The sequence below is a fragment of the Electrophorus electricus genome, chromosome 6, assembly GCF_041902795.1.
Source record: "Electrophorus electricus isolate QZ-2024a chromosome 6, ASM4190279v1, whole genome shotgun sequence".
NCBI lineage: Eukaryota > Metazoa > Chordata > Actinopteri > Gymnotiformes > Gymnotidae > Electrophorus > Electrophorus electricus.
In genome coordinates this window covers 30,200,004-30,215,104 of record NC_137502.1, presented here as the reverse complement: position 1 = coordinate 30,215,104, position 15,101 = coordinate 30,200,004, and the positions used below count along the sequence as shown (strand labels likewise).

At 42.9% G+C, this 15,101-nt stretch overlaps 1 protein-coding gene across 1 annotated transcript; it reads left to right on the top strand.

Annotated features, from left to right (window-relative positions):
- The first annotated feature begins 299 nt into the window (after window positions 1-299).
- Window positions 300-7,143, top strand: cndp2 (carnosine dipeptidase 2). The gene is made up of 12 exons (XM_027022436.3): window positions 300-390; window positions 897-1,016; window positions 1,166-1,309; window positions 1,512-1,674; window positions 2,394-2,482; window positions 3,173-3,373; window positions 3,476-3,560; window positions 3,840-4,000; window positions 4,262-4,426; window positions 5,083-5,224; window positions 6,088-6,235; window positions 6,391-7,143. Exons 2-12 carry the CDS (start codon window positions 957-959, stop codon window positions 6,455-6,457), a joined length of 1,425 nt encoding a protein of 474 aa, XP_026878237.2. The 5' UTR covers window positions 300-390; window positions 897-956; the 3' UTR covers window positions 6,458-7,143.
- The last annotated feature ends 7,958 nt before the right edge of the window (window positions 7,144-15,101 follow it).

Below are 15,101 nucleotides of genomic sequence, written 5' to 3'. Positions count from 1 at the left end.
CAATATGTATTGCATGTCTGCATTGCCGGGCACGGGTAAGATATACCTCAGAGCTGCAACTAGTGGTTTCATATTACGAATGATAGCACTTAAAACAAGGCGGTCTGCTGCCCCTGGTGGTGCATAGACTACGTAGCGTCTAGCGCTGACGGATCCGTGTTTTTCTATGCATGGCCGTCATGTGATTAACAAATGGGCGGAGAACAGAGACGTGTTGACGAAAAACGAAATATCATTGGTCAAAGATAGCGCCAGTTTCAATGTAAACCGAAATTGGCGATATTCGATTGGCTACAAATGACTCCAACTCGAGCCAGAGAACCGGAAATGAGGCCGCTATAAAGTACGTCGCAAATTCAGCACTGACTGGAGTTAAAGAATATTTTTCAGGTTCGTAAGTAGCTAATTATTTTGTGTCGCAGTGCTGTATATTGTTAATATTTACGTTAGTGCTTTATGACTTGGCGAGAATTAGTGTTACGTGCTGATTATTTTGTATGCAATACGTTTTAATTTGCTGTCTTATTTTTCTTCACCCAGCCATTTAACGCCAAGTCTTTTTTTTAAATTGTTCTCCAGCGGAATAATATTAACCTGTGCCACTTGCTTTAACTAAGCATCTTATTTGTTTGAATTATTTGTCTAGCTTGTAAAGTTTTATTTGACAGATGTATTTCTTCTTTGTATAATAATTACATAAGCCTAGGGCGTAGTTTTCTTTTTCTTTTTTTTTTCTTTTTTCTTTTTAAAAAAAATAATCATCGTAAAATCTGCTGAAGGTCCAGAACGCAGTTTTGCTTAGTTATCTTTTAACCCAGTCATAAACTCGGCTATCAGTTGCACAGTTGGTTGGAGGAAGTTTCTCTGATTGTAGTACAAAGTCTGTGCTCTTTTAGCAAGAACAGGTCCGAGTCCAGTCTGGGATTTCTCTGCATCACTTGGGATATTGGAGAACGATGTCTTACCTCCAGAAGCTCTTCAAATATGTGGACGACCACCAGGACGACTACGTTAAGGTATGAAGTGCATTTGAAATTGTTTTCTTATTTCAATAAAAAGATATGGTCGTTCATGCTGTTTTGTAAAGATTTCTCTGGAAGGAATCTGATCAAATGGAGGTTAATGCATGTTTGTCACTTCCCTGCGCATCTTTGGACTTATGCAGCGCCTGTCTGAGTGGGTGGCAGTGCAGAGTGTGTCTGCCTTGCCAGAGAAACGAGGAGAGATCAAGAAGATGATGGAGATGGCAGCTAAAGACATAGAGAGACTTGGGGGCAGTGTGGAGCTGGTGGACATTGGCAAAGAGAAGGTGAGCTCCTGCCTGGGGCACTGTGTGAAAGAGTTTTCCAAGTTGGGAATCAGAGAGGGTGTAACATGCTCTTTAGTCTTTGTCAGGACTTATTGCATTTTGCATTGGAGTTGCTACAGGATGTGTGCAGTAAATCTGCTAAGGGGAAAGGTTTTAAAGTGGCATGGTAACTCTTCTTGTACTTAGTTTGCCTCTGTCTTAGTTGCCAGGGGGGGTGGAGATTCCCCTTCCTCCCATAATCCTGGGCCGGCTGGGCTCAGACCCGGGGAAGAAGACCGTATGCATCTACGGTCACCTGGACGTCCAGCCAGCGAACATGGAGGACGGATGGGACACGGAACCTTTCACTCTGGTGGAGAAAGATGGTATGCTGTACTAAACATGTCTGGGCTGTTTCTCTCTGACAACCTTGAGTCACAGTTTCTGCAAGTGCAAGTTACTCCCTAGTGCATGGAAAGGAATTTTGCATTGTTTTGTCAGCACCAGATCCCAGACATTTTAAACTTCAGCCAAGGTGAATGTCCAATGTGCCCCAATTTGGGGCCATTAAAATGTAAGGTGAAGGGCAGGAAAAAGATGAATTTGCATTCGTACTGGATGACAGACTGATGACCAAAATTGCAGCTGATCCTAACTAATCATTTTATATTGTAACTTCTGCATTTGTATGCTCTTTATTTTAATCTTGCTGCTGTGAAAGTCCTGATTCATGAGCCATGTGACCTGCCCACTGTTGACTGGATGTAACCGTTCAGGGACACTGAAACGAAACTATACTATGCAGAAGTTGTTGCAGTCCTGTGGTTTGGGGGAGGGGAGGAAGAATCCCGTGACATGATGATGCACCCTTGTAGTACATGTTCTGTGCTGTAATGGAGATTTTATCTGCATTAATATGAGCAGTATTACCATGAGAATTCTGAGTACTGTTTTTTCTTCTTGTTTTGTATTGTTAAATTAATAACCAACAACTGGCCATTGATCAGGACATTGAACATGTGCAAGTTTGCACATTGTGGTGATTTCTATACGTCTGGTTTCCTATGCATTGTGGTTTTGATGTATAATTCTGTTTGCCGTGCAGGTAAACTTTATGGCCGTGGGTCTACAGATGACAAGGGCCCTGTGCTCGCCTGGTTCAATGTCATCGAGGCCTTTCAGAAGATAGGACAGGTACACACCCAGTTAACCTCACCCAAGTTGATCGTTAAAACTACATTAATGCAGACTAGCCATTTGTTTCTCTTATTAAAATGCTTGTATTTGACTGACTTAAAATAATTAAAACCTTGACTGAAGACTTTAAAAGGTTCTTTTAAAGTTTAGGTCTGTAACTCAAACTTGTAGAGCAGCAGGGTAATACAACATGCAATGTTCAGGTGCGTTTTATTTTAGCTGACTGGATAATGCCTTCCATCCTTGAGCATGGTAGGCCCTTGCCAGAGATTATGAAACCAAATTTGTGCTTGCAGATCTTGCCTATTGTACCTGTCATAAACCATTAACACATGGCTCAGTGGCATTATATTTTTATGTTGAAGATTATTAGGTCATTACTGTAGAACTACATGGAGTCCAAAGTTCTTGAACTTTGTTCAGGTAGATTGGCTTTTCATTGTGAGAAGCACTGGCTTTGCAGGTTCACCCATAAAAGGTGACTAGGAGCATTTTTACTCAATACAAACTAAACCACAAAGTTGGAGTCTCAGCTTTGTGTTGAAGAAATAAATGCTTGTGTTGTGGGGTTTTTTGGGGGGCTTCTTTGATATTGCACCAAGCTGTTGAAATACAATATTGCACTCCTGCCTTGAGTGATGTATGTATGTGTAATATTGATTGTATGTTTGTCTTGTGGTACTGCAGGAGCTGCCAATCAATATCAAGTTCTGCTTCGAGGGTATGGAGGAGTCTGGCTCAGAGGGACTAGACAAGCTGGTGTTGTCGCGCAAGGACTCCTTCTTCAAGGACGTGGACTACGTCTGCATCTCTGACAACTACTGGCTGGGCAAGAACAAGCCCTGCATTACCTACGGCCTGCGAGGAATCTGCTATTTCTATATTGATGTGAGGCTCACGTTGGTCATGAGTGCTGTTCTCTCAGTCTTATCACAAAACTGTTTGGAGTCATTCCCAGAGTTCCTTAGTCCAGCTTGCTTTTGTCCACAGATCCATTGCTGTGATAAAGATCTCCATTCTGGAGTGTTTGGAGGATCTGTTCACGAAGCCATGACAGACCTGATTGCACTCATGGGTGAGTCTGGCTGTCCGCATGTGAAGGGTTCTGTGGTGACCGATTAGGCAAATGGTGTAATGTATTAGGCACTCGATGACTTGAACCTCCAAACAGTAGGGTGTCCTAAATAAGGTAAATATAAGTGTGCTTTGTGAGTTATTAGTTGGATGGAGAAGACAGCATTTTTATTATGATGTGCTTCATATCAGTCCTGGTATTTCCGGGAGTGTTTTATTATCCCATGACCATCTTAGGCTTTTGTGTGATTGTCTGAAAAGTTAATATGTGGCTTTGCAGCCACTCTGGTGGATAAGAAGGGGAAGATCCAGGTGCCAGGGATCTACGACCAAGTGGCTAAACTCACCGACGAGGAGTTGAAGCTCTATGACAAAATTGACTTTGACATGGAAGAATATGCTAAAGACATGGGTGCTTCTCGTCTGTTGCATGCCACAAAGGTAAACCTTGCCCCTGCTCTGCCTTTTCTCCTGTACTGTTCGGAATGTGGCTTCCTGCATTCGTCTTGTGCCCAAGGCTTTCCAGCCCTCGACACACTCAATGACTGCGTAAGGCGTTCCCACAAAAGGCAGCAGAGAGAACTTGCTGCCTTTTGTCCCTGTCTGGTCACCTGACCTGTGTGTTTGTTTGTAAAATTCCATGGCACTCTGACTGCACTGTGCTGTTCACATTTGATGGTGGGTATCGTCCACTTTGTTTAGCCACAAGTGCTGATGCACCGCTGGAGGTACCCATCTCTCTCGTTGCATGGCATCGAGGGAGCCTTCTCGGGCAGCGGCGCAAAGACTGTTATCCCCTGCAAGGTCAGCGGCAAGTTCTCCATACGCCTGGTCCCGGATATGGACCCCGACTTGGTGGAGAAACAAGTGTGTAGACCTTGTTGCTTTTTTATTTGTTTATTTTTTTTTTACAGCTGGTTGATTGGTATTATCAAACTTGTGCAAAGTTGTCTCTGATTTCATAAAGTGCAGGAGCTGCCCATAAACATCAAGTTCTGTTTTGGGGTAGTATGCTAACTTGCATAGTAAATTAGGCTTTATAGACATGGCAACTGGATGAATGGCAAGAAACGCGTCCACATGCGAAACTGAAAGCATGCAGTCATGGTACGACAACACGGGTTACTGACCCAGTCCTCAGATCACCTGGCCGACAGGTCTGTCTGTATGGGAAGGTCAGACACGAGTGATGAGAAGTCATACCCTGTGAGCCTCCCTGTTGGTCCTGTTGCCAAGTTTGTTTCTCTTGCAAAAACATGTTTACAGCTGAGTCGGTAACGGCCATTGCCATGGCTTAACTACATTGATAAATGCATAAAATGCATTTGTTATGCTCCCCAGTTAAAAACATGGGAAGGAATCTAGTTGAGGTGTACAGGAATATATGCAAGCTATTTTCTCAGGCTCACTTTTAATAAGGACTTCCACAGAGCCCTTACTGTGGATGGGGAGATCGAGGATGATTTAGACACACTAATATCTGTAATGGCTTTTACAAGAACACAACCTGTTTCCTCTCTCAGGTGATCTCCTACTTGGAGAAGAAGTTCGCTGAGCTGGAAAGCCCCAACAAGATGAACATCAGCATGGGCCATGGAGCCAAGGCCTGGGTGTCTGATTTCAACCATCCCCATTATATGGCTGGCAGAAAGGCCATGAAGACTGGTAAGGGCTCTGACTCTGTTTAGGCCCTGAAACGCAGACCACAACTTCTGGTGGGAACACCAATTAGTGTGATGGTGTCGCTTTGGTGGCTTCCAGCTACAGGTGTGACTTCAGCATATGTTTATATCAACTGGGTAACCAGGATTGTCAGCCAGCCGACCAGTGTTGAACATGGTTTTTACGAGGGACGGTCAGAATGAGGCATTTGTATCAGGAACACGTGAAGCCAAAATGCTTTAGTGCTTCAGTGCATTTGAAACCCTACTACGCCATCTGCTGTGCAAATAAAAAACCCCCACACACTCACTGTACTGTAACCCTTCATATTCTATTAAGAGAAGTCCTCCTTGAAGTGGTCTAAACTCTGCAGCAGTATATTTGGTGGGACACCCGTATGTTTTCCATATTATCAGACTCCCATCTCCAATCAGTGTATGCTCATGCCTTCAGACACCCTCATCCTGACATTCACACCAAATACACTGCATGTTCAATCATATATTTTAAAGAGAGCTCCAAGTTAACCAAAGACACACATTGTCATTTTATTTTTGTTGTGTTTAAGTACACATCCATGTTCAGCTTCTTGTGCTCCAGTCTCCAGTGGGGCATGAGCGCCGACACGCCTCATATTTGAAACCCGGGTGCTCGTTCCACGGTACAACGAAGCTACGTTTCCAGCCGTCACGAGATCGCTGTTATTTTGAGCTAGGCTCCGAACCATTGTTTTGATGCACTGCTGCTTTTAAAACTCGAGACAGGCTTCGACACTGTCCCTGAGTACTGGATTGGGATTGTATGTCCTGTATGTTTTTATATGAAACTTTATTTGTTTATCTTTTTGGTGTTCTCCCCTACCCCAGTGTTTGGAGTGGAGCCTGACCTGACCCGGGAGGGAGGAAGCATCCCAGTGACCCTGACCTTCCAGGAGGTCACAGGACGCAACGTTATGCTGCTCCCCATCGGATCTTCAGATGACGGGGCTCACTCGCAGAATGAGAAACTCAACAGGTAATACAGAGCTGTTTGGTTATGGAAACCTGTTTAATAAGGCCAAATTAACATCACATGTGACTGTGAAGTTTTTAGTTATAAATCAGGTATGCATCACCCATGAAATGATGCCATGTTTGTTTTCCTACCTTTCTCTACCCCACACTTAACAGGTCAAACTACATCCAAGGGATCAAGCTGTTGGGAGCTTACTTCCATGAAGTATCTCAGCTGAGCTAACTGGGCCTACTTAGAGCAACAATACAGCCAGGTTGTCGTAACAATAATATCAAAATGCATTACCAAAATACCAAGGAGTTTTGTTAATGGAATGTCTGTCTAGTGTATTTGCCAGTTGCTATCACTGCCTTCAGAGCAGAGAACTATATCAAATGAAGGGGATTTGGGATCTAATTTTCAGTTGTCGTGTGAAAAGGGTGGTCCTGGTTTTGTGCACCGCGATGTCGGGAAATTTCACAGATTAGCCTCATCAGTTGGCCCTTGTCCATTTACTTATACAAGGTGCTTCATACATCTATACAGTACTCTATACATCCACACATGAATGAGCCTGTGTTTGACTTGGCTTAAATCAGACACATTAATACCATTTTATTCTATGTCCTTAAAGTGGCTTTAATATGCTTCTGAGGAGGCAGAGGGGTGTGGTTTGTGGCAGTAATTTTTAATGATTGCCATTAGCATGGAGCTCCCCACCTGCTGCTCTCTCACTGTGCTTAACCCAGCCCTGCTCAAACCTCCACCTCTCTTGGGCGGGACTGGTCCCAGCACATGGTTTCTCCTCCTCCAAGTCTGTGTGCTCTACACTGTGCTGGAACTATGACTGTTGAGACCCCTTCTTTTGTGTCCTGTACATTGCCATGTATGCAAGCTCATATCCCTAAACGATAAAAGCATGAATCATTCATCACGCTGCATTATTCATTGGGAACCTGGGTGTAATTTCTCAAAGCTCCTCAGACCTTTAGGATTTGATTGATGGAGCATCAGCACTCGATCTACAGGTTACAAATGGAAGAATGTGCATTTATTTTTCATACTCTAACAAAAGTTTGTTTTACAATCATATTGACACATCTGCTTAAATTTAATGTGTTATTCATACAGGTCTCCTCATTAGTGGTTGACCATTTGATATATGCATGCATATATGCATGTTAAATAAAACCCCAAAAATAAATTTTACATTTATTTTTCCACTTGCGTAGCTAGTGGCCCTTTTAGTTATTAGGTTACAAACAACAAAATTAGGCATTAAAGGAAGAATAAAAGAATAGATATGGTATAGTGTTATATTCCAATATTCTGAATCAATTCAATTCTGAATCTATTACCACTGAAACGGCTAAAAGAAAACGAACGAGCCTCTCGCACAATACTTCTGGGGCTTTGATCTTAATGCACTTCCTATTCCAAACTACTAGTATATGTCTGTGTGCGCATAACTACCGTGGTCACTACCATGGTCATTATAGCTTTTGGGTCGCTCTCTTCTCTATACGCACAAGGTGACATCGACATGCGGCCTGGGAGCAGCACGGCTGCGGTGGACGGATGAGTGCGGACAAACTTCTCTGCAGGTGTGAAGTCTCAGTGCCGTCCGCTCTTCCAACAGGCGCGGACAGGCTGTCTCTGCCGTTAGGTTTTGTTACGCCTCTACGTTTCCTGCTTCGTTCTTAGCAATGGGTGTGTGTGTGTTTTCTCTTTGTTTCCCCGCTCGTAAATTCAGCACGTTCAAGCGCACATCGGTGGGGGCTGTCACGGCAAGATGCGCGCACCGTGGAGGGTTTGAATGCGGAGCTGGGCTTGTCCAGCGTTGCTCTGAGCTCCAAAGCCACTGTAAATTAGGCTTGACTGGTGAAATGTATGTCACATCGCAAAGAAAATGCAGGTTTTTCCTTGTAAAGACCAAAGTGGACAATCAACCGGAATAGTGATACGCTTTTCTTCATGAGGTTTCGGAGAAACTACTACTACATTATAATAAACAGTGCTAGCAGTATAACTTTTACCACAGCTGATCGTTATCACTCGACAATATGTTCATAGTTTGCAACATATCTTGGTTTGGGAACAATGTAAACCAAAATCTAAAGTATTTAAACTAATAGTATTTAATTATAACAAACAAACCTAGCTAATCGCGTTTTTTGTACAGATCATGTATGCTTGGATGTTCTCCAAGTGCTGTCGCTCCTTGAACTTCAGGAGAAGGTCAGAGCTATAAAACCAACTAAACTGACAGTCTGCATGGCAATGGCACTGCAGACTCTTCAAGTCAAAACAAGATTTAAAGGGTTTTCAAATTGAAAGCGTTTATTTTTAAAGGCTTTTTTTATGTCCACGTTCTTTGCCTCTAGATGGCGACAAACACTTGGCAATCACAGTCAAGGGTTTCCTTCGTGGCGGGCATAGGAACAAACTGCTCAGCATCACACTTGCATTTATTTTACGTTCATATTTCGCAGACCAATCACTTTTTGCTGAACATCACATTACAATTATATCTCACGTTGTTTTTAAGATTTCTCACATCTCAAAAGTAAAGTTAAGTTTTGTAAATGCGCTGTGTACGTAACACAGGATTTACGGTATTGGTGGAGAAATGGAGAAAGGCATTGTCTGAATGTTCCTGACACTCCTTGGCTATTTCAGTCTTCCCTCCACATTTGAGTTATTAATAAACCCACAGAGTTTATATTTTCATTCCATGTATTACACTACATTTAAACACTTTTTCATCTTGTGATCACACATTTGGTCTGAGAAAGTTAATCTGATGAGGTGGAAATAGATTTGAGTATTACTGGCTTCTATCCGAATTGCGCAATAAAGCACCTGCCGTTGGATTTATAATCCAGGGTAGGTAAACCAAATCTAGTCTGATAGTGTAAAACTAAAATGGACTCTCTACAGTTCAATTAACTGCTCATTTTGCGATGAGTAGTTCCTGTCAATAAAACTTATGAAATGGTCTGAAAGCATACATGTTCCTAAAAACAACAAATGAAACACTTATCTTTACCTACAGGAAGGCAAGATGACCCCTAATGGTTTTACTGCCGTTGGCTTTCTCACAGATTACTTTAATTATCTCCCCACTCTCAGAGATTAATCAAAGGTATCACATTTAAGAGGGCTGCTACAAGTGATTAATCAACTTTTACTTCTTAAACAGGTGTCACCTAATTGGAAATGACCATGTCTTGAATTTAAGACAGTGGCTATGAACTAGGAAATACTGATTTACAAGAATACTGAATTTACTGCTGCCTATGTGAGGGATAAATCACATATTACATCACATGTTTATTCGGCAATCCTGGAAGTCACGTTATAGCATATTGAAATAAATCTCTTGCTGTCAAATTACATTCCCTAGGCACATATTAAAAATATGGATTTCCATCAACCTGACTGACCAGAATTTATTCATACTGAAAAAGCCTGATATTAAGGTTGGACTGCTTGTTACAACAGGCAGTCTTTCATCATTAGAAAGCAGCCTCGGTTAAACAGTAACTGACAAAGTCCGCCCAGTGGCTGTGCTCTAATCCCAAAATGGCCTTGCTAAGAACTTGATTTCCACTTGATTTCTTACTCATCTCTTGTCGCTTCTAACCTCACTCGGAGTGTGAGACATTGGAAATGATATTCAGTATTCCGGAGCTGGTGATCAGCATATTAGATGATGATTTTTGAGTGGGGTTTCTCTTTAGTGCTCTAATACAATTAGGAGGAGACAGCTCGCTTGGTTATGTTTAATGGGAATGACATCAGAGGAGATGGTCAGGACTGAATAAGTCATTCTTGGTCTCATTTCAAATGTGAAAGATTCATGCCAGCAATTTAGATGACAGTATTAATTTAACATGACACTGCATTAATGGCCGATTTCAGATTCACAGAGCTCATTTAAGTGGAATGGACTCCCCTAATTTGATGAGATCTGATGGCAGGGAGATGCCACATCTCTCTTCACCCCCCTCTCTCTTTCTCTCTCTTTCTCTCTCTCTCTCCCTCTCTCTCAGACACATGCTCACTCACTGGTCTCAGGAATGTTGACTGAAGTTGAAGTGTGTTTGGGTTTAGGGATAACCAGCATACTAGCAGCTGTTGGTTTGTGAGTAGCTGTAATGCAGCAGTGCTCATTAGGGCCTGATCTGTTTCCTTCATGAATGAACTGCTCATGTCTGCATCACCTCCTGTGAACATGACAGTAATGTGTTAGGATTATCAAGAGTAGTAATTGTTGTCTAAACTTCTTTTAAAGTAAAATAAATCAAACTCAACCCAAGCAACAGTACAATTTATTGCCACTCATGAAAAAGTGGAGGTTTTGATGTGCATATTTTCACTGGAGCTATTAGAACTGTAGAATGTCTGTTGCTTGGCTTAGATTTTACCAAGATGCTGATTAATTGTTTGTGTTCTCTATATTGGTTCTCAGTGCCTGTACCCGATCACTTCCTTTCATCTCTTTATTACATCATAATTTTATTATTCATTATTACATCATTTGTCACCCATTACAGTCACGTTTGCCAATCAGCTTTAACTTCCTCTGTTTTCATCCTATTCTTTTTTTCGCCCCAGCAACTTTTCCTTGGCGAACGAAGCCACGAGGCTTTGTGCGCAAGAGTGTCCACGCCTGTGCCGTCCGGCCTGTGCGGGCTCCTCGTGCTTGCCCGGCCGGGTTTGTCCCTGAGGCGCGCTAATGGCCGCTCTCATCCGCCGCTCTCTAGCCCGCCCGTCCTGATGGATGGTAGGCAGGGACGGCCTCTCTTTCATCCCGACAGGCCTGCCTCACAGGATTTATTAATGACAATAATTAGGAGTAAACCCCTCCACGACCAAACCCTCCGTGATTAGCGGCGTAATGATGGAGGGGAGGGTCGCGGATACGGGGAGCTGATTAATGTCGGCCATTTTGACCTTTCAGAGCCGCCCTCTTCGCACGACCTGGCAGGGAGCGAGCGAGAGAGGGAGAGAGGGAGAGAGGGAGCGAAGGAGCGAAGGAGAGGGCAGCTCTTTGTGATGTCCACTTGCAATTAGCTGATGGCTGAAATACAGCTGAAGTGTACCCTTTAAGTCCTTAGCCGTGTAGTCTACCATGTGGGCGTTCTGTTTTAACACAAGACTACAAGAGACAATATTGTCCCAGTTAACGTACATTTTTTAAACATATGTACATGGCTGGAACAGTTCCTGACAGTTGAGCTTTAATCTAATCTTAAAAAAAAAAACCCAGATTCACAAAATATCTTGATTGGGCTTTTAACTTTGAAGATACCGCTAGTCATCATTCATCCTATATAAAAGACCTATTAGATAGAACATAATAGGTTTAGCTCAATGAATAAAGAATTTCCGCTCAGAAGTTTTTCTTCCCGCCCTGCACTGGAGTAGCCGTCTATCACACTTAAAGAAAACGCATCCCCCCTGATTGCTGAGAAACTCAACTCCAGATCATGTCTGATTAACGAACATGAAGGAAGGGCAAGAGCCAGTTAGTGCGGCCATATTCCCATCCGTTTGGGGGCTGGAGGATGTGGCAGAGACGCCCGCCAAACACCCACACAACCATGTTTGGTTAATGGCCAGGCTAACTCCTACAGTTTGAAAGCCTATTGTCTGAAGGCCTCTGCCTAGTGGAGGAGGGGAGGGAGGTCAAAGGTCATACTGAGACTTTACCAGGCTCAGACGGGGAGGCTGTGAAGTTGGAGTCACGGGTGAGATTAAAAGCTTGCATTGGCTCAGCTCCGTCTGTCCACGCGCTGGTCCCGGGCTGCGGGTCCGCCGCCGGCCTGCAGTGCCAAGCGGTGCGTGGCATTTGAGCGGATGCCACGCAACCTCCTCAACTGGCGTGCCGGACTGCCGCCAGAGACAGATTTATGTCCGTCAGAGGCACTCGCTGGCCGCGAAGCCGAGCCCGGGTGTCTAGAGGCGAGCCAGCCTGCGAGAGTTCAAATTACCGCCGCCTTCCGCGACTTCTCCCACCTCTGCCATGCAAATGCATGGGCCCCGGAGCCTAATTTTTCCTCATTAAAAGTCCCCCTGCCTCGTGCCGCTATAATGCCCCCCGCTACTGTCTCCTGAAACAGAGGGTCCCGGCTGAGCGCGGGTAAAGTCGGCCATCATAACGTGACCTGCAGATGCAGCAGAAATGGATGCGGTGCCTGACCCCGGCAAAACTGCCGCTCAGCTCATACCACACGATCCTTCATATTTAATGGGAGAGTATGAGGCAGGGGGAGGGGGTGGAATCTTGGGGGGGCGCTCTCTCCGGTGCCTGCCGCTTGGGGTGGAGTGAAGCCACTTAATGAGAATCCCCCCTTCTCTTCCATCATTTTAAAGCAGGCAGTACACTCAGCAGCCTCGGTTTTCCTCTAAGGACCCCCGCGAACCCCCCTACCACCCCCACGCCACCGTCACATTGTGCTCGTTTTTGTACTCGCTAAATTATGCATGGGCTCCTTAAATGCTGTGAAACATTGGTTTAATACGGAACAAACTTGTTTTCCATCTCTCCCCACTCAAATTAGGGCAGGGTACTTTAACTTTACTCAATTCCCCCCGCCCAAACCACCACCCTATCCCTGCTGGGTGTAGCGCATGGCTTCCTTTTTTTGTTTTGCGGTCATTCTGATTTGACTTTTACACACGCAGGATGAATCCTATATGGATTTTCTGGGCGTCTTGAGCTTAGCTTTTGTGTCCATTCTTGTTGATGTGATAAAGTTTCATCAAGTTGGAACGAGGATGGTTTTAATGTCCAGGGATAGATGACTCTTAGCTTGTTTTAGATCATTCACTTTTCTTCTTCCCATTATGATTAAAGTGTGATCAGTAATACTTCACCCTCGGCTATAGTGTGTGTTTGGTTATGTGTGGCCACAAGTCTGTGTGCGTGTGTGAGGCCTGTTCCTGGCAGCAAGTCAAAATCATCTTGACTCTTCCATCCAGTAAAAGCCAGCTCTTAACTCCTCTTTATTGTTATACATCATCCTCCGCTGTAATATTTTGTAATCCCCAAATGGAATCGGGTTAAAACTGCGAGCACTAACTATTTTTACTTTCCTTACTAGTTACGGCAGATGAGAGAGGATATGTAGATGATTATATTGTCATTCGCTGTGCTTCACTGCTAGAGTAATTGTAAATCATTGCCTCATGACATGTCAAAGGATGTCGGTAGCGGGCAATTAAATGGCACAATATAATAGAGCAAATTATTGCCTGTCAGATTTTGAACAACACACTTAGTATTTGAATTACACTTAATCATTATGTGCATTAGAAAGCTCTTTGGAATCCTGGATAAGACCGAGCATGAGACACTACATTATTTAAACCTCTAATTGTGCGAGCCATTTATTTGTGGTTACAGTACAACAAGGAGAATCTTACAAAGCAGCCGGGGACTTAAAAGCTCAATGCATCCAAATCAGAGTCTTCAGGGGCACAAACCAAATTGGCCAAAATGGGCAATTTTCACCAGGGCAGAACAACATTTAGCTATACAAAGTGTTCTGTAATTTCAGAGTGCAAGGATGAATATTAAATATTTACTTTTAACCAACGAGGAGCTGGGACCCCTCTTTGCATAATTCATTTAACCAAACAGATAAGGTTAGATTTTGTCTAGACGCTACATTTCTGCTTCAAAACACTTCTCAGGGTTTGCTGTGACTTTTTTTTTTGTGTACTAGTCTGCTATCTCCAAAAATACAAGATTCCATTAAAAATAAAAACACACACACACACACACACACACACACACACACACACACACACACACACACACACACTATATATATATATATATATATATATATATATATATATAAGAAATTGTAGTACAACATTTGTCTTCTGTCAAGGTATCAGTTTTAACTGAATTTACAGACTTAAGTTAGGCTGCAGAATTAAGAATGATTGCAAGTTGTTTTAAAGAGTTAACTGGAAGAATATCAGTACGCTCAAATTCCAGTGCTCAGAACTCACATCACTGTATCAACACCAGTTTGAACATAATGGTACTGATTGTCTGATACCAGTACATGGCATATAATGTGAATCTCATTATACTTTTTAATTTTTTTTAATTGCCAACTGTACCAAACAGGACAAACATTTCCATACACACATTTTACCTGCTGCAGTTTTGTATGTGAATGTGTTTCAAAATCATGTTTTGGTGCTCAATATAATGTATATTAATTAGAAATTAAATCATTTTTTCCATTTTCAGATATTAACATTTTATGAATCATTGTTTTTAGAGACATTAGTGAGTTGTATGTGTGTGTGTGTGTGTGAGTGTGTGTGTGTGTGTGTGTGTGTTTTGTTAGCAGGCACAGACCTTTCATATCAGCATGACTTAAGTACTGTTGTCATAGCAAGTCAGCCAACTCATTGATTGTAATTATATGTTTGAAGCATGGTGCGATGTGTAAGAAAAAATATTCGTCTATAGGCGTTAAACTCGCTGACTAGAAACAAGTACTCCTTCAAAAACGAATACGCACTGACAATTAACACAATACTACGTCTAGTGTATTCTCGGCGTTTCAAAATCTGTTACTGCAGTTTTATTATGAATTCCACCGACTGTCATTGTCCTTAAACTGGGGCATCTTGTTAGTGTATGCAAGAGAAATACTTGGACATCAGCTTCAGTTGGGTTTTCTTTGATTACAGATGGAACGTGGCACTGCTGGTGACAGATTTAGAATGAATAGTGGGCCGGTGCAATTTTTCTGGCTCCGGTGACAGCTATGGCGAATATACTCTAATGTGCGCCTGATTGCGCATGCTGAGAGAGTGAGAGGGTTTTAATGAATTTTCAAACAACAATTTT

Bases quoted from the DNA above. Each gene is read 5' to 3' on its own strand.
- cndp2 (XM_027022436.3), top strand. From the start codon at position 957: ATGTCTTACCTCCAGAAGCTCTTCAAATATGTGGACGACCACCAGGAC. The intron at 2,483-3,172 runs GTACACACCCAG...GTGGTACTGCAG, and splicing joins CCTTTCAGAAGATAGGACAG to GAGCTGCCAATCAATATCAA. The intron at 6,236-6,390 runs GTAATACAGAGC...CACACTTAACAG, and splicing joins CAGAATGAGAAACTCAACAG to GTCAAACTACATCCAAGGGA.